The 25494-nt window shown below is 34.1% G+C and overlaps 1 protein-coding gene across 1 annotated transcript; it reads right to left on the bottom strand.

Annotated features, from left to right (window-relative positions):
* Positions 1-1752: 1752 nt before the first annotated feature.
* LOC126714496 (uncharacterized) lies at positions 1753-13213 on the bottom strand. Its single transcript, XM_050414671.1, has 10 exons — positions 12824-13213; positions 10581-10999; positions 10364-10500; positions 9530-9643; positions 9343-9426; positions 8426-8602; positions 5253-5409; positions 4381-4541; positions 4170-4296; positions 1753-3862 (listed from the first exon to the last, which is right to left on the bottom strand). Exons 2-10 carry the CDS (start codon positions 10896-10898, stop codon positions 2183-2185), a joined length of 2955 nt encoding a protein of 984 aa, XP_050270628.1. The 5' UTR covers positions 10899-10999; positions 12824-13213; the 3' UTR covers positions 1753-2182.
* Positions 13214-25494: the final 12281 nt, after the last annotated feature.

A 25494-nucleotide genomic window follows, 5' to 3' on the forward strand; every position in this document is an offset into this window, starting at 1 on the left:
AAAAAAAAAAAAAAAAAAAAAAAAAAAAAAAAAAAAAAAAAAAAAAAAAAAAAAAAAAAGAGTAAAACGTAGGGAAAAAAAATTGTAACTGAAGACCCATTTTTATAACGGCTTAAAAAGAGGGCCCCCAACAAAAAGTCACACATTTAAGCATGAGAATTAAAATGGTTCACCTCATGCATGTTATCCACCAATTTAATTATCCACCTTGTAATTATTTCACATCACTTTCACGGTATCATTTTTTCTTTTTTTCTTTTTTATATAAGATAGAATTTCTATTCTAGTCTAATCTAAGTGTATATGTATGTAAAACTCCCTCCTAGATATTTGAACCCCGACCCTTGCCCCCCACATCCCACAAGTACTTATACTTGTGGAGTGACTATCACACCAAAGGTATGTGGTCTCCTAGAGATTTGAACCCCGACCGACCCTTGCCCCCCACATCTCACAAGCACTTATATTTATGGAGTGACCATCACACCAAAGGTGTGCGGTAGTTATCATATTTTCAATTTATTGCATTTATACATAAATAGAAACGTTGATGGAGACAAAACACTCTCTCTACTTAGCTAATACCAATAACTTTTTTTCTTTTATTCGTACAACAAGCATGTCAAAGTTGTTAGCTTCAATGTCTAATTTTCTATCCCACACACATCAATAACAAGAAAAACCTTAGAAATTGCCTCAAGATATTCAATCCAAAATCCCATAAATTTCAAGAGAATTTAAGAACCACTAACTCATTAAATTTTAAAACCAATATTATTGACTAGAGGTAAAAACAGCTTGCTTTATTACTTTTCTTTTTTTTTTTTTCTTTTTTTTTTTGGGCTAAAGCTTTGTTTTATCACTGACGTAGCGTATCATGTTCACCACATGCACCTCAAAACTAATCATTTAAATTGATGTTTAGTGTTCTTGATTTTTTTTTTTTTTTTTTTTTTTTTGGATACAAGATAAAAATTCTACCCTAACCTAATCTGAATGTATATGTTTCGTGTTCTTGATACTTCTTATTATCAAGTAAAGATAAATTATCACCTTCCCTCAATGTTTGAAATGCTCTAGAAAAAAACACTCAAAATTGTACTAGTTCTGAATCCTTATCCAGTTGATGTGAGTTTATGGCAATTATGCCAACTAAAAAAGAGCTGTAATTCTTGTTTTCTCAGCCAGATTTTGCCATGATCAACCTTTATACATTTTTAATAGAATTCCTGATGACCAATTACTAAACAGAACAAAGTTACCCCAACCGGGCTCCAATATTGTTTATATCACGTGCCCTTTCTTGCTCCAACTACTAATTTGAGACAAAGGTGAATCAAGCTACTTTTATAAATGGTGAGAGATCCGTGGAGTCCCTCCAACCAAACATCGTCACCCACTACGTGGTGAAATACCAAAAATTCCAAGTTATATAATCATTCAAACGGGTCCAAGCCATATTAAAAAAAAAAAAAAATACCGATAATGCAGCATCTCCTGAAAGTCTCTTTTTGATATATATAATTCACTATAAAGTAGCCTTGTAACTCGACTGAAACTTTTTAATATTCCCAACAAAGACATTCAAGTTCATATCTTCCCATTTTCCAAACACCACCGTCATAAAAATGTTAAGTGGTGCACCATAACGCCCACTAGCACATCACATGGTTAATAGTTAAATGTACCAAATCTGGTACAAACTGTTGAAAGGGAGATCAAATTATATTTTCTCGACCTAAAATATAAATATATCAACAATAAAAGAAATTTTTTTCAAATATATCAAGAGATCATAGTCATGTAAAGCATTTAGTCTAACAATTTACGATCTCCTAAATTATTGAAAGACATTTTTCAGAAAAAAGAGAAGAAAAAAAAATCCAACAATAATAAAAAAGAAATTTATAACTAATCTAACAACTTTGGGAAACCTGGATTTTTTTTTTTTTACGTCCCATAAATTCCCTCCCACTTGCCCATCTAACATCTAGATATATACATGCTGTTTGAGTTTGGCTCTTGTATAAGTATGTACAAAAACCTATCTTTGTATGCTTGGAGAAGTCCTAAACCAAAACTCCCATCACATGAATCTTGAACGCAGCATTTTTTCTTACCTTGTCTTCCAACCAAGCTCATAAATTGGAACTCAATCACCGAAAAGGGAGAAAAGATGTTTTTACTGGTTCCATGACCTCAAGTATGGTTTTCCCATTGGATCGTGTAAAACAGAATTTTGATGTGACAAGCTCATCCATCCCATATCATCAGGCATCACAGTAGTAGCTGCTTCACGCCCACTCAAGAAGTCTAGTGGATGAGATGCTTGTGGTAGAACATTGCTGATCCGGGGAGTAACATTACCCCCACCCACCATTCCATAGTTCCTCGATGGAATGAACTGTTCTGTGGAACCCACTGAATCATAAGGACCACTAGAACGTAATTGGTTACAATGAGATAGAACATGGAATAAACTCTGATCTGCACCACTTCCACTCCCAATGCTCTGACTCCGGACGCTAGCACCATCAGAACCAGCCCAGCCACTATGAACTTGATGCTCACCAGGAAACCAGTTCTGACTTAACAATCCTCCACCATTTAAGCCAGATGGCAGAGGTGCTGGCATGCAGATGGTATTGACTGGCAAATCCTGCACATTGACCGGTGCCAAGTGTTCTTGCCTTGGGATCAAGTATCTACCTCCATCAGAGTACATGTTCCCTGAGATGTTTCGTTGCATATAAACCTCGTTCTGTCTCTTCTGCTCCAGTTCCAGTGGCAGTGACTGCTGCGGCTGCTCCTGGAAATGCCCAGGAAACTGACCATTTTCCATTGACAAATTGACTTGTGGCTGGAATTCCAAACCTGTCTGTTTCTGCTCCTGATGGTACAACATCCCCTGGCTCTTAAAGAGAGATTGAAGTAACTCATTTCTGTCTTGGTTTGGGTAAGAACTGAAGGAACAATCACCTGATTGTCTTTGCAGAAAATCTTTCCCACTCTCTTCCACTTGCAAGTCAGATTCTAGATCAATCATATGGGTCCGATGATGTTCATTAACTTGAGAATGTTCAAGTGGCAACCCACTGGCAGATGTGAACTCATGGCTTGCAGTGGAATCATAGAAAGAATGGGACACATTAACAGCTGGCCAAATGTCTTCTCCAGAAGTAAGAGGCACTCCCCGACAAATGACATCATCTGCAGTGTTCAAATCCCCTGAGTACCCAGATTTGTCAGCAGGAGCATTATCTGACTTTGACATGATATGATTGTCTTCAGCATCCATGTCAATGGGATCGATCTCATGGTCACCATTAGGAGAAGAAATCTGCTGCAGAGACGGATTCTGTGGGGTTCCAGGAATAGACTCCTGGTTCTGTGGGGAGCAAGGAATAGACTCCTGACTCTGTGGGGAGCCAGGAATAGACTCCTGACTCTGAGGGGAGCCAGGAATAGATTCTTGATTCTGTGGGGAGCCAGGAAGAGATTCTTGAATCTGAGGGGAGACAGAAACAGACTCTTGATTCTGTGGCGATCCAGGAACAGACTCTTCATTCTGTGGCGATCCAGAAACAGACTCTTCATTCTGTGGCGATCCAGGAACAGACTCTTCATTCTGTGGCGATCCAGGAACAGACTCTTCATTCTGTGGCGATCCAGGAACAGATTCCTCATTTAGTGGTGAGCCAGGAACAGACTGCTGATTCCCTGGCGAGTAAGGAACAGACTCCTGATTCCATGGGGAACCAGGAACAAGCTCTTCATCATCTTCCACACTAGATACATTGCTTATCAATTTGTTTTCCTTCTCATCCTCAAGCATGCTCTCAAGGTTCACATTATTCTTATCCTGAATAACAAATTGATAGATTCAACATCATACCCCTAAGGATGATTCTTGCCGTGGTACAACAATAGAGACATAATCAAAATCTGCTGGATATTAACACTACACAAACAGACTTATAAAATAAATAAACAAAACATTACACAAACTCGCGTGCTCGCATATACTAAATGGCAACAGAAAAAATATGAATAATAATAATGATTATGATGATGGTGATGGTGATGGTGTTGTTATGAACATAATAGCACTGGTATGCATAAAACCAATAATAAAGCAACAATAAAGAAGACAGGGCAGAGTCATAAACCTTCATCAGAGATTTTTTATAATCTTTCAGTTCTTGTGTCAAAGAATTAATCACTAGCGATCTTTGAAGCTGTCTCCCTCTCCAGTTATCAAATGCCACTGGGAGAACTTTGGTTGCCAATTGCAACCTATAAACAAGAAAGAAATATGAGGAAGGATAGAACAGTAGGTTGAAGTTTAAAAAAGACATGTTTCCTTCACAATCCACTAACCAGTGCTGATGCAATTTCTTCTGTTCTTCTTCCACAAAAACTTCATATGGTTGCACATGAAAACTATCAAGATTACCCAAAACACGATTAAGAGACCTAGACTGGATGCTTTTACCAGACTGCTTCATATTCTTGACAAGTTCATGTTGCTTCTTGCTGATCTGAAACATATCGTAGGCAATTGGAATTAGTGTTTAGTCCTAGTAGTCTATATAAGCACACTATTGTACTTCTATGGAGACAGTTTGCCTGATTAATAAAATTTCTTTGGGAATTTTTCCCATGGTCTGCTGTACTTCAGCCAACCCTAGGTATTGACTCCTCAGTTTTCTATCTAACTTTTTGGTGACTCCTACGTTTTTTTTAACTTGCAATTTTCTTTCCACATAAAATTTTGGGTATCATATCTTATTGTTCTGCATAAGATTGTGATCAGTATTTATAATCATGGAAATGATTGATACCAGTTTAATACCCTATCAGAGGTTTAATCATTAACTTTGCATGAACATGTAAGAGGCAAATATATCAACTTAATAGATTTGAGACTCGACATTGTAGACCACAATAAAGAGTTTCTAAAATAAAGTGAAAGAATAATAGGAGACTCATATGTCCACCAAGAATCCATGTTTTTGAAAAAAGAACTGAAAGGCAAAAATAGTATTATTCCTAATCAACTTGGCCTCCAAATCTCCAATTCTAGAACAAGTTCGCTTCCACATGCTTGGGATACGTAATAGGCAAATTAGTAATAACTTACAACAGAAATGATGATGGATTGCTTTTATCTGAGAAGTGACTGATCAAGTACCTAGTTATTATCCCTTCAAGATTTTTAATAAACTAAGAAACAAAAAGGAAACACCAACCTTGAAATAAGACATGTATTTGGCACCATCACTACAGTGAATATTACGCTTGTGTATCTTGTCTCCATTTCTGGGCCTTGCTCCTACATTAAGCACATTATCTGAAGCAGTCAATGGATTTCTACCTTTGTCTTTCATGAAGCCTTTCTCAGACAACCTGTCATCATAAAGAAACTACTATGGCTCAAAATAGCTATTACAAGCAGATAATACAACCATGAGACATAATTGGTCAAACCAAGCAAATGAATCCACTGATTGAGCATAATTCATCTTCTAAGATGAGGTACAGAGCCATAAAAATCTGAAACAAGCAGCATCACCAACAAAAGAAAGCAAAAAAGAGAATAATATGCCGATCATAGTAGAACTGAAGAAACTTCCACAAGCAAATAGAGAAATCCATTTGAGAGAGAGAAGAATAAAGTACAAGGGGGTTGGTTGTACATGAGCTGCTTCAAATAATTGCCAATGAACTCTGACTCAAATGAGACTTCCTCCTCTCAAAATAGTGGTCAAGGGTGAGATAGTGGGTTCAAAATTCACTGGCTGCATGTCTAACATACCAATTTAATTATTTTAAAAATAACTGCTCCAAATAATTACAATCTATAGTTCAAAAGATCAAAGAAATTCTAAAATGGAAAAGGAAGTCATAACATGGTCTCAAAAACCTATCGTTTAAAACTTCCATCAATATTACCAGTCACAAAAAGTTTTTTTTTTTTTTTAATAGACCAAAAAAAAAACACAAGTGAAAACCCAGGATAAAGATCGTGGAGTGGAAGTGAGAGCACTAATTACAAATGCTATAAGGTCCAGAGCATATATATATTAAATTGACATTTTTATGTGCTTGTACTCTGTCCAGCTTCTGTTTTATTAAGGAAAAATATTATTTAAATACCATCAGCATACAAAACAAGAGGGTTGGCCTAATAGTATTGCACTGTGTTTTGCTGTTCTAGGGTTTAGGTCCCATGCTCAACCCCATGGCTCCTACAAATTCCCCTTGTTTCATTCTTTTTCAAGAAACTAGTTCATGCATGGTCAAATTTATGTTTTGAAAGTCAAATTCACAGATTTGCCAAGAGTTAACCTTCACATCTCGATTCTGTATTTTCTTTTGCTAATATTTTTTTTTGATAAGTAATAAGAATATATTAAAAGAAGAAGGGAGCCACCTGAGTATACAGGAAGTATACATCAAGGACAAAAACACTTTCTTTTCTTTTCTTTTGCTAATATGTTTGAGATGCTTGATAGGTGTTGGTTTTGTGCTTACTGTTGGTGTACTTTACGTACACCTCCTGTGTACATGGGTTGCCCCTTTTGCACATAATTAATGAATAAAAAAAAATTAAAAAAAATAGAAATACAAATTGAGGACTATTTTTAATATATACACTAAATCAGTGTCTAGTGTATATTTTTTCCTATGTTGATTTAGTGTATCTTATTAAAAAATCAGCTTTACCCCCCACCCACCACCCCCACCTCCCCCCACAAAAAATAAAAAAACCCCTTTTTCCAGTTTTCTAGAAAAGTTGAGTACAAATTAAGGACATTTTTTAAAGATACACACTAGATGGCCTTCTCATTAAAAAAGGAAGAAAATACATAATATTTAAAGTACAAGAAAGCAACAATATGTATCCATTGTACCCCCCAAAAAAATCATTTTCGATTGCAGTGCGGCTTATAATTTGTTGGGTGTCATTTTTAAGATCTTTGGGATCCACTGGGTAATGCCTTCTACAGTGGCAGCTTTATTGTTTGGATGGAGGAATTGGTTTGGGAAACAATCTTCATCCATTTAGAACCTTACTCCCTCATATTTGATATGGATTGGGTGGAAGGAATACAGTAAATGCACATTTGAGAATATTGAGAGCACCTAGGAACAACTGCAATCCCTGCTAATTTGAACTTTCTTTGATTGTCCTAGAGTGTGGGGAGTTACTCATTGTAATTCTTTGTTAAATCCAAGAGACTCTTTCCTTTTCTGTATGATTTCTGTAATTTTTTAAACATTTTGGGTTCATCATTGCAAGCATGAAGTCATTTTCATCTTTAATAAAAAAAATTTCTTTTTTTTTTTTGGATAGGTAATCAAAGTTTTATTGAATAAAAATTACATTGTGTTCATGATGAACACTATGCTTAAAAACAATTACAAGTAACTGAAGAAGAGAAACTGACAGATTGTAGAATATCAGAAATGGAAATACATTGTGTGAAACCCCAAACTCTAGACCATTGTAACAAAGTCCCAACTAGCATAGACTTCAAAAAATCTTAGGGTCTATCCGTATCTTCAAAAGTATGGGTATTACATTCCCACCAGATTAACCACATTAGACAAGCTAGAGCTATAATCCAAATATTTGAAAAATATTTTACCAACCAATTCCTCCATCCAAAAAGAAGAGAGGCAACCGTCTTTGGCATCACCCACTGAATCGCAAACATCAAAAAGACTTCACACCACTAAATTTTATTACTTATCAACAAAGAAAAACCTTCAAATTTGGTTTACATTGACACCAAGCCCAGTTGGAAATTTTCTAGTCTTGGAGTTGCATCTCAAAGGGTTCATTTATGTTCTTAAAAGTTAAAAGCAGCTGATTTGGTTTTCTTTAAACTTATGTAATTTAAGTGCAATCTAGTAATTTCCAAATTAACTGAAATAAACTGTTGCTGAAAACTTTTTACTAAAAGTGTGCTAAAATATACTTGTACCTTGAAAAATTGTGAAAAAGTGAGAAAAGGCAGGAAAAATTGAGGTTTTAAAATACTACATAAAAGCTAAAAACTGAACTTATAAGCTAATGCCAAACAGGAAAGATTTTCTTTCATTAGTCTCCAGCTTAATTTATAATTTTTTGTCCCTCTTAATTAAAAAACCCTACTCCTAATAGGAAAGATTTGTCACCAGCCTAATGCCTTCGAAATCTGCCACCTTATTTAGGAACAGAGAGATTTTCTGGCAGTTTCAGAAGCATAACCATAGGCCACCAACATCAATCCATAATCCCAAATACCATTAAGACAATGCTGATTCAAATGAATTAAAGATCCAGCATCAAATTTTCTACCAGGATGACAATACATCCTATAGCAATATATACATGAACTAATATGGCTCATTGTGAAAAGCTTAGCTGAATTACCTCTTAATAAGTTCTGCACCCTTCATCCCTGAGGTGTTCTGGTTATCACTACTACATGCTTTGTCATCTGCAGCCCAGGAACAAGATTCAGATGTAGCTGTCAAATCCTCCTCAGGATCAGGAAATCTTGACTCATTTCCATGTGAGGTAATTCTTTTTTCCACACCGTTTCTTGACCTGCTCGGGAAACCAAAATGAAATTCAAAATATATCACCTTAAGAAATCAGATTGAGAGGGATAGAACAATACAAACCATAAATTACAATAAATCTTTGAAAGTCAATGAGGATGCAACATAACCTCTCAATAACCAAATCATGATTCAAAGTAATATCCCAGAAGAGTTCATTCACTTTTTTGCATTTGATAGATCTAGAAGTACTAATATTTATGCAAGTTTTACACAATTTTAAAAAGGGGAAAATATATATATATCACTCCACAGTACTTTGAGAATTTTTGCACTTTGGTACTCCATTTATTTGGAAAAAAGAAAAAAATAATAACTGTAAAGGTTACCTATTTTTATACATGCTGGATCATTTCCAAAGAATTATAATGCAATCTTATTTACACAAATACAGACAAAACCCCTCTTAAGCTCTACCAATCTTCTAGAATTGATATGCAAACAGAGGATATATGGCAAGTGCAATATCATCAGACACCATTGAGTAAAGTATATATCAAATTTAAGAATCCATCATCAGCATATCACACTTCTACTAACACTATATACTAAACTAGAAGCTCTTGAGCAGCGCATTCTTTTGATCTGAGAAAAAGCAGTGACAATTTAGAAACATAGCCCTCAAAATACACATTTTTGCCACTATAATGTGTTGACTGGGTTGAGCAAATTAAATTATGGAACATTGACAGCTATAAATAAATCAGAACATGTGGTGAATATAACCTCCATAATTTTTGCACAGTTTCCTTTTCCAGATCCTTGCAGCTTTCCCATCTTTCTTTCAACTTCACTAAATATCCTACCATACTGCCAAAAGAAGAATAAAGATGTTGCAACCAAAGAATTTAATAAAAAGTAACACTTAAAACAACATCAAATATTCAGGAAAAGCGGGTAACACTTCACATACTCAGAATGATACTTCTGCAAATTTGAGTAGTATGCTTTCTTCTCAGCCTTTAGACACTGTTCCTGATGATGAATTGCATCAGGGTGAAGACCACCTGAACAAAGTGAAGCACCCCTGAAAACAAATGTTCCAAAGACATTCATTGAATTAAACTCTAAACTTAGGGGGGGAAAAAGATAGCTATCTTTGAGGCTTCAGTGTAATAAGAGCAAAACCATAGTATTTTGGAAATCAATAGTCAGGCAGTGGAAAGAGATGGCATAAAATAATTAAATACACCAGGTCTGACCAACTGATATCCAAAGATACCAGTCAATTGATTATCCAATCATTGTCAGTCAGCAGCAGTTTTTTTCCTTAACCTGAAGCGATTCAGTCAGGTGTTGGGTTGAACAAACACCCAACCAAACCCGATCCGTGAGCACCCCTACTCTACATAGATACTAAGACGTAATAGAATTGTATCTTTAAGGTCAATTATTTCAAGTCAGTGCAAAAGAACAGATCCACGCACAAAAACTCACAAAATATTCACAACAATAAAAGTTCAAGTGCTCTAAAAATATACATCTATAGATGCAACATGTGTGTAAAAGTGACGTAGTTAAGCCATTCAATGTTGTTGTTGGTTTTTTTTTTTTATCAGTAAGCCGTTCGACATATATTACCAACACAATATGTGTATAACAATACACACACACATGCACACACATGTTTTTTCTACAAAATCATTTATCCATACTGATATAATTAATTATGTAATCATATGACCTTGTCTCTAAAGAGGAAACAATTCAGCAGATTCAAAATAAGTTATCACATATGAATACTTACCATTTGAGAAAGGGGTTCCCAAAGTGAAAGTTATCCCCAGCAAACAATGCCTGCATAACTTGCTGTGGCTCAGGTCCTCTAGGGAGAAGCTGCATAAGGGAGTTTCTCTCATTTTCTGAAAGATGACTCTGCCAAACCTGTAATAAGTTTCAAACCAAATGAATAGAACATAATCTCAGAATAGAAGAACATTTTGTATACCATGAACCATGGGTACCTCATGCGAAAGAACTTCTGTCAAATCTTCTAACTCAAAAATTTCTTGAGGAATAGCAAAAACATCTGCTATGGTGTTGTGATGCTCAGGAACTGAACCATTAAATGGCCTCAAATCTCTCCGACTTACACCAATTTGTTCCCTTTTAGCAACAACCCTTTTTTGATTGCCATCCCACTGAAGTGAAATATGAGCTTTCGTATTTGATTCATTGTGTGGCAATCCTAGATTCTTCCTTTTTACTTTATGTTGCTCCCTAGAACTGGAACCTATAATGCTCGCACCATGCAAACGTTTTCTGCGCTGATCAGCCGCCATTGGCACAGATGTCAAAAAAATCCACCGCAGGAATTTACACCAACAAATTGTGAAATACTGTCTTCGTCATCTTTAACAAATATCTTCCCTTCATATACAACCTGAAACCATCAGGTATTAAAAAAAGAGGCAGAGGATCATCATTCTTGAATTAAAGAATAATTCATCAAGAACAAGCCCCAGAATTACAATTTACAAATATGAGTGGGTGTAGCCCCTCCCTCCCCCCTTTTTTTTTCCTTTTATCCCCTTTAGAGCACAGTATGCTGCTGTTTAAGAAGCATGTTATAAACTGCATGCAGTGCATTTTTCAAAGTCAGTGTAATAGACTTTATTACAATCTAATGCCACAGCGTAACCGAATCAGGATGTAGAGTGCTGTTTGAAACACACTTTTAAGCAAATTTCGAATATCATATCCCTGTTGTGAAAACTCCATGCTATTTTAAAAAAATGAATAAACTCCATGCTAATATAGATTGCTCATTGGATCACGTTGTACCGTCTTTTTATAGGGTAATTAAATCCTGAATATTTACACCCATACTACATTCATCAAACAGGATTCAATGTGGAATACAGTGACTATCGACTAAGATGGCTCCTTCTCACCCATCCCACAATACTAGATGCATCAAACAGGATCCAATGTGGAATACAGTGACTGTTGACTAAGATGGCTGCTTCTCACCCCTCCCACACACACCAACAACTTCCTGGCAATATATTCATCACAATGACCATATATACACCATAATAAGATTCCTATATTATCATTTTATAGCATGGACAAAAAGACCCTCGTGAGAGGCCAGGCCTTGGTGCGAGGGCAAGTGCCTTCCACCAAAAGGAACATGTCGCAGGTTCAAGCCCGGGAAGCAGCCTCTCCAAAAATTAGGGATAAGGCTGCCTACCATGACCTCTCCCAAACCCCACAAAAGTGGAAGTTTTGTGCATTGGGTATGACCTTTTTTTTTAATAAATAATCCCTAATGGAGTAAAGAAGGAGATTTGACACAAAAGCAACTGCATTCTTCAAAGAAGAAGAAATCATGATTCACAAGAAAGTAATCATCCTCTCCCTGGTGGCATTTATTCTAAAATTTCAGATAAAACAAACCCTTAAATCATTAAATGGCAGGGAAAAAGAAAAAAAGAAAAATAATAATAATAATAACCTACAAGGCCATTGTAAAAAGTCTACCTAGAACATCAACAACATTCCTACACATAACTGTCAAAATTCCGAAATTGACAAAAAATCAAAGCTTCCTATCCCACGGGGCAGTAACGGCGGCTTCAAAATCCAAATTCCCTTTGTCATCCCTAAATTTGCAACAACCCCAACTCAAAGAAACTCAATCCCAACCATATATAGACAGAATAAATACAACAAACAGAGTCATTTTCCAATTTCCAACCTGGGTAAATTGTATATCTCATATAGGCACCAACTTTCAAGAAACAGTCACCATCAAAGCACAACATGGAAATTTTTTCACTCTATTTGGAGCTAAAACACAAGAAGTTGTAATAACCATTTCAAGCAAAAATTAAAAATTAAAAAATTGACAAAAATAAATAAATAAACATATTCAAAGTTTCTTTTTTTTCTTTTCTCTTTATTTTAATGAATATAAAAGTTCCCATTGACATTTACAGAAAATAACAAAATTGCTACTAAGTACAATTATGCAAACAAAATTTACAATAAATAAAATAAAATAAAATAACCCTTTCCCCACTGACATAACCCCAAAAAAACAAAACTTTATTTAAAAAAAAAAAAAAAAAACCCTTTTTTCCCACCAACATACAATTATAAAAAAATAAATATCTAGCCCAAAAGAAAAACTTATATACATTGAAGAAATTAGGGGCAAAATATTAAAGGAAAGAGAAAAAAAAAAAAAAAAAAAAGGTACCTCTTTGGAATTTGAAAGAGCGAAACCCTAGAAGAAGAAGGAAAAAAACCGAAGCTTGAAGAGCGTAGCAAATAGATAGCTGGGATATACAGTAAAAGCCGATATTTTTTTTTACCTGGTTCCCCCCAAAATAACAGTTGGGTTAAACAAACCTAGAAACGAGAGAAGGAGAAGGTGTGTGAGAGAGAGAGAGAGAGAGAGAGTATTATCTAATAAATTTATGAATTATCTGATTGGGGGTTTTGGGGAAGAGAAGAGAAGAGAGAGATAGTACGTGAATGTGTGTGTGTGAGAGAGAGAGAGAGAGAGAGAGACAGAGATGGAGTCTCGTACACACGCACGAGTGTACAAGGCAGCAACACGAGTGTGTGTGTGTGTGTGTGTTGTGATGGATTGGAAGGAAAAGATCAGACGACTGTGGTTGGTTTATCGGAACCCCCGTTTTTGGGGGTTTTCACATTGGAATAGGAATACTTTCCTTGGTGCGCACGACGGACGGGGCTTGGCTTTGGATTTGGCTTTGGCTTTGGCTTTTGGCTAAAAGCTCGAACCCTGTGGAGTCAGGAGTGTGGTCTGTGGGTCTCTTTTGCTCTCTGTTTTTTGTTGTGTTGTTGTGTTTGGTTGGCGTCGGTATGTCTGTGTGGCTGTGATGTCACTCAACAAGATTGCTTTTAATTTTTTTTTTTTTTTTTTTTATATAGTGGAGTAGCCAAGTAGGGATGTATTTTAGTAATATTTGTTTATTTCATTTGAGTTGACCTTGACTGAAATCGTTTTCTTTAATTGAAATTTATTTTATTCAAAGCCAGATCTTTTATTTTTTTTAAATCATTATAAAAATATCTCACACTAAAAGAAATATTTTATAAATCTTTTATTAGTTAATAATAGCTTACTTAATGGTAAATTTTTTTTATAGAATACACAATAATTGAACAATAGTAAAATTAGAAGCCTAAAATGAGTTTCAGTCAAAATTAGAATGTGCAATTTGCATTTTAGCCTTTTTTTTTTTTTTTTAGGAGTAGGGAATATACTCAAGTAGGATTAATAAACACATCAACCAAAAAAAAATAGAAATAAAAGTTTAAGCTTATTTATTTAATTTGCAAAATATTATTTGGTTCCTACATTTTGGGATTATAGTTAATTTCATCACTACATTTTAGTTTAACTATAATATTTTATCATTTAGATTAAGGGAATCATAAATGGACTCATCACATAATTCTTTGCTAGATAAAATCCATAAGCCCGATTAAAATAAATTTTATTTAAAAATACATCAATTCAATAAATAAAGAAAATTAATAATGATATGAATATTCTTTCCTAGAAACAATCTAAGTGAAAAAATTGAAAGACTTTGACTCTTGGTTACAAACTATAGAAATAAAAAATTATTTTGGAAAAGACACTAGCCTAAATCATTCGATTTAAGTTTAGAGGCTAATTCACAAGATGAAACAAATATTAAGCACCCATCCTACTTGACCTGATGGTCAATTTCTCGTGTGAATTAATGGGCAATAAAGGAACCACCGCAACAACAAAAAATTACTTCATGAAAAAAAAAAAAAAAAAAAGGGTAATTGGTGACAATAACAAAATAATTTTAAAAAATGAGCAATGTTAAAAGTTATAACCCTAAAATTATTGCGAAAAGGGGAATAAAAAATATTCTAGAGCCCTTAAGCTAAACCCTAATCTAAAGTGCATGTCATCATCTCATGAATTATTTCCTAGCCCAGCTTATCATGTGACATCAATGGTTAAATTTAAGTAACAAAACATCATATTAGCTTATCAAAATCAAAATATCATATTAGTTTCTTGATTTTTTGGTCCCTTTTTATCAATATATATATATATATATATTGGGATGTGAGAGCATATCAAAAAGATTAAGCAAAAGACCAATATTTTAAAATATTGAAATAATCTCTCTATATATTGAATGGCACTTGAAATTAAGCTAGGGACAGAGAAGGAGGCAATTCCCCCCCCCCCCCCCCCCAAAGGTTCTAAAGAAAGCTCATAATTATGTTAAGAAAATTATACTCCAATTTTATTTATTAATATTCCAAATTCAAAACTACTTTATTGGAAATAACTTTTAACTCTCCTAAAGTAATCAAGGAAAAAATGTTAGCATGTTATATTATCAAAATATCTCCTTAACCAATGTGCCAAAATTTATGGTTTAAAAAAAAAAAATCACAATGCTATATACTACTTTTTAAGGTCTTTTGAAATATATTCGCAATTGGATAGTTGAAAATGAGATATAAGATAGAAAAAACAATTATTGATATTTTAAAGTTAATTCCAACAAAAAAAAAAAAAAAAAACCATACAACATCATTAACAAAATCAAGGCATACACAAAACATTCTAAAATTTTCAAGCATATGATCGTATTCTTAAGACTTCTAAGTTTAATTTATTTTTATTTAGGGTATTTAAATAACTTGTTTCAATATCTTATATTTAGATTAATCTTTTAACTTCATTATTAATGACTATTTATTGATTTTTTTTACTTGTTTAAAATATATATTCATAACAAAACTTAAATTATGAAGTAGCTTGTGGATTCCAGTTAGCTCAACTGGTAAAATCTCTAATAGTTGTAGGGGTGTGCATAGGTCATGTTGGGTTGGTTTGAGGAGATTTGTTGACCCAACCCACCACGGTGGGTTAAAAAAAATTCAACCCAACCCATCACATAAGTCTAACCCAACCCAACCCAACACACATGGATTGGGTTGGGTCGGGTCGGGTTAAACCCATGGGTTGGACAATTTTTTATTACTATTATTATTAAATTGAGCAGAAAAAAATATATCACACTTGACACCTGAGTTGATAAACAAAATATACATTAATATATAAACTAATATTCCAACTTAGCTGTAAACAAAATATGTTTAAGTATCTAACTGAGTTGATAAACAAAATATACATGAGTTCCTAACTCAGTTATAAACAAAATATATCTAAAATTTTTAAACTTTTTTTATTAATTATATAATATATTTAAATATGTATTAAAAGTAATAATAGGATTTTATATTATATATAATAGTAGGAATCGAGGACGTACTCTACAACTGGTTTTTTAAAAAAATTTATTAAATATATAATATATTTTAAACATATATTAAAATATGGGTGAGTCGGGTTGGGTTTGGCGGGTTTGTAATTTTATGACCCAAACTCAACCCGAACAGCTATAAAAAAAAATAAATAAATAAAAATTTAACCCAACCCAACAGGTTTGGTGAGTTGGCGAGTTTTCTGCACACCCCTAAATAGTTGTATAAGAGATCTAGGGTTTAATCCCCGCCTACACCAAAAACTGATTAGTGTCTTGGTCTGATGATGAACAGCTATCATCAGAAGCAAACGTCATAGGTTGAAACTCTCTCAAAAAATTATGAAATAGCTTAATAATAACAATGATTATACTAATCCTAGTACTATGCTCGAAAAGTAAATTGAAATCAAACACGAGAAAACTAATTATAATTCATATTCACATTATATTTTTTTTATCAATCAAATATATTTTAATAAAATAAATATTTGTTTTTCTTATATATTTCTGCATCCGCAGCTGGTTTTTGAACTTTGAGCCACAATGAAAGGGAAGTATAATTGAATTCTGAAGAAATAGGAATAATACTCGTACCTAAAAATAGATAACAACACAGCTCACTCTGAAATCAAATCCCAGAAAGCAAAAACAGGAACAAAGTAAAAAGTACCAAATGACAATAATAACAACAAAGTATTGTCTATTTGTTTCGGCTCGGCTGGCTACTGAAATTTAGATAGCGACTAGCGAGCCATTAGATTAGAGCTGTTGTTTCGTCATTCGACATTGCCAATTAGAGGTAGAGAAGTCTTTCTTTGGATCGCGTGGACTTTTTGGTGCTCAAGTAAACGTTATATCCTTTTCTTCTTCGTTTGGTTTTTCTTTTTTTTTTTTTTAGATGTGTCTTTTTTGTCTTCATTATTTATGCCTTATGTTCCAACAACCATATAGTATAGGTTATATTCAGCTCAATTATACCTTTTTTCCATTAAATATATTTAACACTAAAGTTGGTAGAGATTTGTTAATTTTCCCTTCACTTTTTTCTGGTTGGGTGAAGATACGGTACTTCCCGGAATAAAATAACCCCCAAAAACAAAAACATGATTTTTGTTTTTTATCCAAATAAAGTTTCAAAATCTTTATGATAAAATAATATGAAAACTCTCTGGTAATCATGGTACAGTTCTACCTGAATTTGGAAACTTTTTTTTTTTTTTTTTGGTTTGATAGATTTGGAACATTAGTATGCGTTTAGATGCAACAATTTTGCATCTTATTTATTTATAATATTTTTGGTAAATAAGAGTAACATATTTAGGGTCTGTTTGTGATCCATTTATTTTGCTGAAACTGAAAACTTATTGCTAAAATTACTGTAGCAAAATAATCTAAAAGCTAGCTGATTGGTTTTTTGGCTGAAAGTGCTAAAGTACTATAGCTAAAGCTGAAAGTGCTGAAAATACTGTAGAATTATTTTTTATTTTTTGTGTAATTTGAACCCTATTATAATGCTTGAATATACAAAATGACTACCAAATATGAAAGCCAAATATTTAACAACAACAATAATAATAACTTCTTCTTTTTTTGTCTTAGATATTAATTTACTATCAAGTTTGTGTATCATAATTAAGATACATATTTCATCAAAGCTATCAATTATGGTTACCAAAAAAGAATAACATAATGTTAATGGTAATTATAACCACAAGTTTTTAGATTTTGACAAAAAAAAAATACCACAATATGAATGGTAATTACAACATTAGTAATAAAGGAAGTCCTAGGATGGAGGCATCCCACATATCGATGCTGTGATATTGTTCTGAAACACTTTCATCTCAAGTTCATCTAAAGAAGAGATCACATGTGTCATTTCATCGTAATAACCTCCCTCGCTACTTTGACATGTGCCCCCTCTAGAAAGCTCTTATCCAATGTCATTGTTTTCATGTGCTCTAATAAAATTATTAAGAACCATTGTACCAACAATAATGCATTCTTGAATGCGTATATCATAGGATGAAATATTTCTCAAAATTCTCCATTTATTCTTCCAAACTCCAAAAGTTCGATTTATGATAAAACAAAGTGATGAATGGAGATAATTAAATTTCTCCTTTGGATTTTGTGGTGTTCAACCTTGCTGAAAATCGGGGAGATGGTACCTCTCTCCCTTAAATGGTGTAAGGAACCCTTTCTTTATAGGGCACCTTGAATCAACAAGATAATGTTTTATTGCAAATGAGAATATTTATTACATTAGCATTTTCACTATATAGCACATACTTTAATATAGTAATTAAGGGTCCGTTTGTTTTGGCTGAAAAGGGTTTCAGGAAATCATTTTACACTCCTATATGTATTTGGTAAGCACAAGAAAATAGGGTCAACGGAAATTAATTTCAACTCTGACTGTAAAATACCCCTCTCAAGCCAGAAATCAATTTCAGTTTTTATTTTACCTTCAAATGGTTTCCAGCCCTCACAAACAAAGACAGAGAGAGAGAGAGGGAGAGAGCAAGAAGAGAGAGCACACCCTTTCGACCAGTCAAGCTCTGGCCAGCCCAGATCGTGCTGCCCCCATCGCTACCCCCACCGCCCAGATCGCGCCACCCCACCGCCCAGATCATGCGCCAACCAAGCTTTTTTTTTTTTCTCTCTCTTCTTCCTCAACGCTTCTTCTCTCGATCTGGCCGTCACCGCTCAACGTCACCGATCTGGCCGTCACCGACCATTAGCCCACGTTTGAGATCGACGGCACTGCTGTCTGGGCTGGGCCTCTCCCTCATCACCGATCCACCCCTCCCTCATCACCGATCATCCACCGGCGAGTTGCACCCACGAACCGATCTCTCTCTGTCCCTCTCTCACGATTGGTCTTATGGTTTTGATTTTTTTGTCTTGATTTTTGTTTCTTGTGTTGTTTATATATTTTGATTTTCTAGAATAATATTGGTTTGGATCCTAAGAAAATGTGAGAAACATGATAAAAATGGGTTTTCTAGAGCATTTTCAGCAACACAACCAAACACTAGAAAATATTTTCCAAAGTATTTTTTGGAATGCAACCAAACACTTGAAAATATTTTCCTTTCCCGAAAATATTTTCACCTGAAAATATTTTACACTTCACCAAACACAGCCTAAAATGCAACAATACATACTAGGTGGAGGTTTTGGGAAATTGTCATTCTCATTATTGAGACAACTTAAAAATATTCTTGTGTCATGTGCTGACCCTTCCCGTCCAACACATGCGAATGTGAACTTCATGTCAAAATCACAAGCACACATGCAATTGATTGCTGGCTCCCCTTTCCTTCCTCTGTATATATGTTGCTTATCAACTGGTAAGACCACGAGGACATGAACCCCATCAATCGCACCAATACAATCCTAATCATTGCCATAAAAATACCATGTGAAATTTGTAACGTGTTTTCATCATAAAGATAAATTGAATAAAATTAAATTAAATTAATATACCAAAATAACAAAGCACCTTAAAATGTGGTCAATATTTATCTGAATTGAGAATATGTTGTGGCACATTAGGAAATGTAGGATCAGCAGGCTTGATAATGTCTGGTGACATAACATTGCCTAACAATGTAACTACCATTTTCACATGTCGACTAATTGTTTCACCCGAACGCTGAAATCTATCCTAAAGCATTCTATTACACATGTCATTACCAAGTACCACCAATGTAGTTATCACAGACTCTTCCAAACGAACTCCTTTACTACCCTTATATCCATATTGAGTGCGCAATGTATTACACAATTCTCCAAAAATATGACGTGATACTCTAAATACATTGCAATATTTCCGCTCATTCCCATGTAAAATATATTGTACCCATTTATACCATGTTTATACATTTGTATGCATTGGTACTTTGTTCATATACGTCTCCATATAAGCTATGACACTTGCATACCCAGCTAAATATGCTACGTATACAAGCTCGACACTTATTTCAAAACTCATTTCCCTACATATATGTGGTAACTCATTTAGCATAAAAGGATTCCTTAATAAAGCTTGAGTGAATATGTTGAAAATATAAAAATTCATGGAAAAAAAATGCAATTTTAAGCACTATTATCCAACCATAGGAGGCAGTAGTCCATCCTATTCAACTTGCTGTCGGTTATAATAGTAAATGGTGCCCCTAAATCACCAAGAAAAAAAGAGCACTTGTTGGTTTATCACAAATACCAATCCCCCACACATATTTGATGCCTACAAATAAACAACTATAGTGGTAGACAAATCTAGCACATGATCTTTGCAAAGTTATATCCGCCATTTTCAATAGCTAAATGAATGATTTGTCAATACCCATTCAAAAACTGGAAATTAATGCAAAACCCAAAGGATCAAAAAAAGAATAGAAAAAAAGAGTACCCATTAGTTCCACACCCACCAAAAAGAGTACCCAATGTAAAGCATAGTTTCTGCCAAAAAAAAAAAAAAAAGCAATAGCAACGTAGAGAAATAGACCCTACAACACCATTCCAATCAACTCTTTCAATACAATCCCCTTTCCTTCACTAAAGATCAAGCCTTTTTTCGTACTATTTCTATAGCCACGTCAATTGGAACGACTTATCATGCCTATTTCCTACAAACATGTGCATCGCATTTTCATTTTACATGAAAAAAAATGTGCTAAACATATGGAGGTGATCTCCTGATTGCACCCCTAAAAGACTCAAAACCATGTCTATAACTGCTTGAATCTCAGTAGCCGTTGCGTAAGTAAATGGTGCAGGATTACTTACACTTTTACTTTCAATGATTACATCTGTCATGCTTTTCAAAGAGTCAGACAATTCTTGCGCAATCGAACACTTTTTACCACACTTCTTCTGAATTCCTTTGAAGAGTTGAACATTTCTTGCCAAACATTTTTCCTTATTCATTTCTAGTCATGCTCTTGACAATAATGGGCATTCAACATCCATTGGGTCAACATCCACAGGGGACTAACATTGGGGATCAACAAATTCTTTGTCGTTAGAGGAGTCCCCAGAACCTTCGGCGCTTTCCTTTGGTATTTGACCACTTGGGGTTCATGCATTTTTTCCCGTTTCAACCATGCCTTCAAACATGATTTCCATGGAAGCAGCATTCGACAAACCTTTTTTACGAAACGGTTTTACTTTAGGACATTCCTACATGTTTACAAACAATAGTTATAGTACTTTTTCTTAGTTGTAGAAAATTGAGGTTGTCAACATTCTCATAAATAAACTACCTTAAGCTTTCTTTCCCACCATTCATCAATTGCATCAATCTTCCCAGTGTCAGGATCATAACCCAACCCAGTCTCATGCTCAAAAAGCCACTTCCATACCTTTCATTGGCTACTTAGATGATCCCATTTGTTTTTAACTTATAGGTGAGTCACCGCTTTGTTCATTTCACTTAACTACTTTATCACTTCATCATACCCTTCATTTTTCAAACATCCTTCGCTCCTATTGCTTGCTAGGATTTGAACAGCACACAAATCACAAAAGACTTTTAGTTCTATTGGATCTTTCCACTTTGTTCACTCATCTTTTCGTTCAGCATCCTTTGATTTCCCTTTAACCATTTTGGCTACAAAGAAATTATATACTTATAAGCATCCTTTTGTATAGTTCATATGCTAAAAAAATTACTGGTATAAAACTCAAACACCTTCCAAGCCATGTTCCATTAACCCTTCTTAATTAGACCACTATCATTTAAATAACATAAGTCCAAGTAACAGCCCATTATTGCACACTCATAAGCATCTTTTCATTATTGCACATTCATTTAAATAAACATTGTGTACATAAAGACATGCAACAAACAAGAGTAACAATTTATTAATGAAAGAGTTACCTATTATGGAGTTGTTCCTACTGATGTGTGAAACTGTTTTTGGATGTAGTGAGGACTGTGTAACTGTTTATGTAGAGGTAGAGGAGCTGTTTTTGCCAAACCCAAAGTTTCTCGACTCAATTTTTGGTTTATTTGAAGTCAAAGACAGTGAGATCTAGCAACACAACTGATGTTTAGCACAATGAGACAATCAGATTTATGTCTATCTATTTCATGGTAACTGAAGAAACAAGTAAATATATATAAACATAGTACTTCTAGGATAAGCATATGAGCTTTGTCCACCCATCTTTGCTTATTTTTCCATGAGAAAAAGGTAGGCATACAAAATCAAGAACTAAGTTTTTACCTAAAGCCTAGTCAAAAAGGAAAGAAAAAGAAGAAATTTGCACCTTAAAGTTGACAGGGAACTCAACTTTTGTGTTCCGACACCCACAACCATCACTAAAATTGATCTTCAAGGATATTTTAAATGGTCGTGTACTAATTAATTGCCTATATATAAATAGTCACATCAATTACTTATCAATATATATATATATATATATATATATATATATAGTCACATGAAGCAAATATTAAAATTACATAAGAGTTACATTAAATGGTAAATTAGGCAGTCCCAATGCAGAGTAGCAGCACCATAATTCTACAAACCTTAGCCATTGATTTTGCACAAGCAGTGAAATTTTTTGTTTCAATGCTTTTGGAAAGCAAAATGATATAACTCAAGACAAGCTTACCAATTGTTTGGTCTTTCAAGAAACTATCATTAGATAATTATTCTTTCTAAACAACACATTCGAGTCTTAAATTGAAATTCAAGATCTCACTTCTTTAATTGGGGGGGGGGGGGGGGGTGGGGGGAAAGAAAAGAAAGCTCATCTCCAGTTCAATGAATATTTTAGAAGTTCTCCCTTCTTTTTATTAATATTCTCATTCCTCATATTTTGCACACTAGTTTTGAGGATGTAGTAAAAGTTCTTTCCAAGCTATATATGTCAACCATTTTTTTTTCTTATTTTATGATTTAGAGGTCCAACTTGCTCAAGTTTCTGGTTCTAAGCCTAACAAATGGTATTATTCTAACCCTATGTTTTATAAAAGATATTTCAAAACATTGAAGAAGGGTTCTAAAAATTGAAGAAGGTGACCCTCCTTTCAACAGATGTATCTTATTTCCATAGATGCTCATAGAGGCATTTCAACAAACAGTTAATTACATTTCAATTAGAGTCACTTCATAGATAGGAAGACAAACCCACAAAAGTAAATGAAATACAGAGAAACCCACGAATAAGTCACACAAAAATACAAAACCCACAAACAAACCCACACAATTCCATTGAAATTTTGTTCATGCAAAATTTGGCCACACCCAACAAAAAGGGAAAACACATCGACACATCAGAAAACTTCAAAAATTTAAATACAACCCATAAGGGTCTGACATCGGCATCTCTCCCTCACAGTGGCGGCATTAGCTTTATGATTGATTTTCTCTCATAGCCAAAAAAATGACAATGATAAAGGTTGTTCCAGAGAGTTTATATCACTTTGTCCGAATAAAGTTGTTCCAGAGAGTTTGTGTATCAAATGCTTTGCATAAATTTGGGCAGTTGGTAGTAGATGTAAAATTTAAGTGCTTGAGGACGAAGTTGGGGCATTGATGAGGAAGAAGTTAGGGCATTGATGAGGAGGTTGGGGCATTGATAACGAAGAAGAAGGGAGATCTTGTAAGATACGGCTGAAGAGAAAGCAGACATTCAAAAAATGACCGTTGCTAAACGCATCGTTTTTGTCAAAAATAATCAAAACGCATCAAACTTTCAGCATGCCAAATGCACACTTAGATGAAAAAAAATAAAAGTGGGACCAGGGAATGTTGTCAACATCAAGTCATCAACAAGGACCGAAAAGGAGAGTTGATGGATTAGTGTCCCTAAACCAAACAAACAGAAACCCATTGAACAAAATTATGGGTCAGCCCATTAAGGGATCTGAGACAATAAGAGAAAATTACATTCTCAAATAATGAGGCTAAAAAAAGTGATAGTTGATGATAAAATGGCACTACCCCTTTGGGAGAGTAGCTAAGTTATGGAAAGACTTAGGCTATGTTTGGTTTGCTTATTTCCATCACTTAACTCTTGTTTTTCATCACTCAATTCCCAAATTTCATGGGCTCCACCTCAAGCATGCATGCTAGTTTAGGTTAGTTTTTTTTTCTCAATTTCCATAATTAATTACTCCAAAAAAAAAAAAAAAACTAAGTTAGAGTTGTGGAGATTGAAAAAAAAAATATTTGAAGTTTTTAACTAGAAGAGAACTAAGTTAAGTGGCATTTTTGTAAAAAACTAAACTTTAGTGGGATCTAGCACCTACAAACAAAAATTTAAGACCACACGATTTCATCTCTCTCTCTCTCTCAACATAAAAAGAAAGAAGATCAGACTTCAGCGGTGATGCCGGAGGCCCAATAACTAGATTAGAGCTCCAATTTGGATTGTGATTTGCGTTTAGACCGGATTGAAATGTGCTTTATAGGATTGAAATTTGATGTTTAGAGTTTTGGGGTTTTATGGGGTAATTTGGTGTGGTGTTAAAGGTGGTGGTGGTGTAAGTGGATTTGCTATGGTGGATGTGTTTGATTTGTTGTGATTTGAGTGGTGGTGGATGTAAAACAATGATAAATACACAAAGTGGTAGTCATGTGATGCCAATGGTGGTATTAGGTTCTGATTGGCAACTGACTTGGGTTTCTTTGTGATGGAGTGATTCTAGGTTCTCTGTGTTGGCAGTGTGTAGAACTAACATTATGGGTTGAGAGTTGAGAGGAAGGGAGAGAGCCTAATCGAATGTGTGGGCTCCACCCTTTTTAGTTAAAGTTGAGTTTTTAAGCTGAAAACTAAAGCCAATATTTGAGAAAAACACATTGTTGAGTGAGTAGAAAAATAGAGAATATGATACAAGACATGGGTTAGAGTTTTAAGTAATGCTAAAACCAAATTTCGCCTTAATTACTACTTTTGCATTTCCTTTTAAAGATTATGGGTTTTTATATATTTTACTTTAGAGTATTTTTGTTTCTTCTTCGTATTTAATTAACACCATGATCATCTATGTGACAATTTTGATAGGAATGGACTTTTAGGTTATAAAAATAGAATCCTTCTAAAAAAAAGTTATAAAAATAAAATAATCAAAGTGAAGGATTATTTTTTTGCTAAACGGAATTAACCTTAGAAGGTTTTTATATATAGTTTCTTTTATATATATATATATACATATAAAAGTAGTTTCTCATTTTTCTCATTGATGCTAAGACATAAAGTTTTTCACAATTATTAACTTAGCAAATTATGATCAAAGTAACATCACTTTCAAATTAACCTTATACTAACACTATTTTTATTAACACTAATTACAAAAGACCATCTTAACAATTGTAAAAGAGATTAAAAAAAAATGTTTCTTTAAATCCAAGTAGGAAAAACTATTTTTGATACGAATGAAGCTAATGTTGATACAAGCTGAAATGTGTGTTAAGTTACTACTAAAACAAATTGAGATGTTTTAGACTTTTGAGCAGAGTTTATAGTATGTCTTTGTGTTATAACATATTCATTCTGTCATGATATATATATATATATATATATAAAGAACTTGATCCTTTTATCT

The sequence above is a fragment of the Quercus robur genome, chromosome 2, assembly GCF_932294415.1.
Source record: "Quercus robur chromosome 2, dhQueRobu3.1, whole genome shotgun sequence".
Classification (NCBI taxonomy): domain Eukaryota; kingdom Viridiplantae; phylum Streptophyta; class Magnoliopsida; order Fagales; family Fagaceae; genus Quercus; species Quercus robur.

Bases quoted from the DNA above. Each gene is read 5' to 3' on its own strand.
- LOC126714496 (XM_050414671.1), bottom strand. From the start codon at position 10,898: ATGGCGGCTGATCAGCGCAGAAAACGTTTGCATGGTGCGAGCATTATA. The intron at 10,501-10,580 runs GTACCCATGGTT...AACTTATTACAG, and splicing joins CAGAAGTTCTTTCGCATGAG to GTTTGGCAGAGTCATCTTTC. The intron at 3,863-4,169 runs GTTTATGACTCT...TTTGTTATTCAG, and splicing joins ATAAAAAATCTCTGATGAAG to GATAAGAATAATGTGAACCT.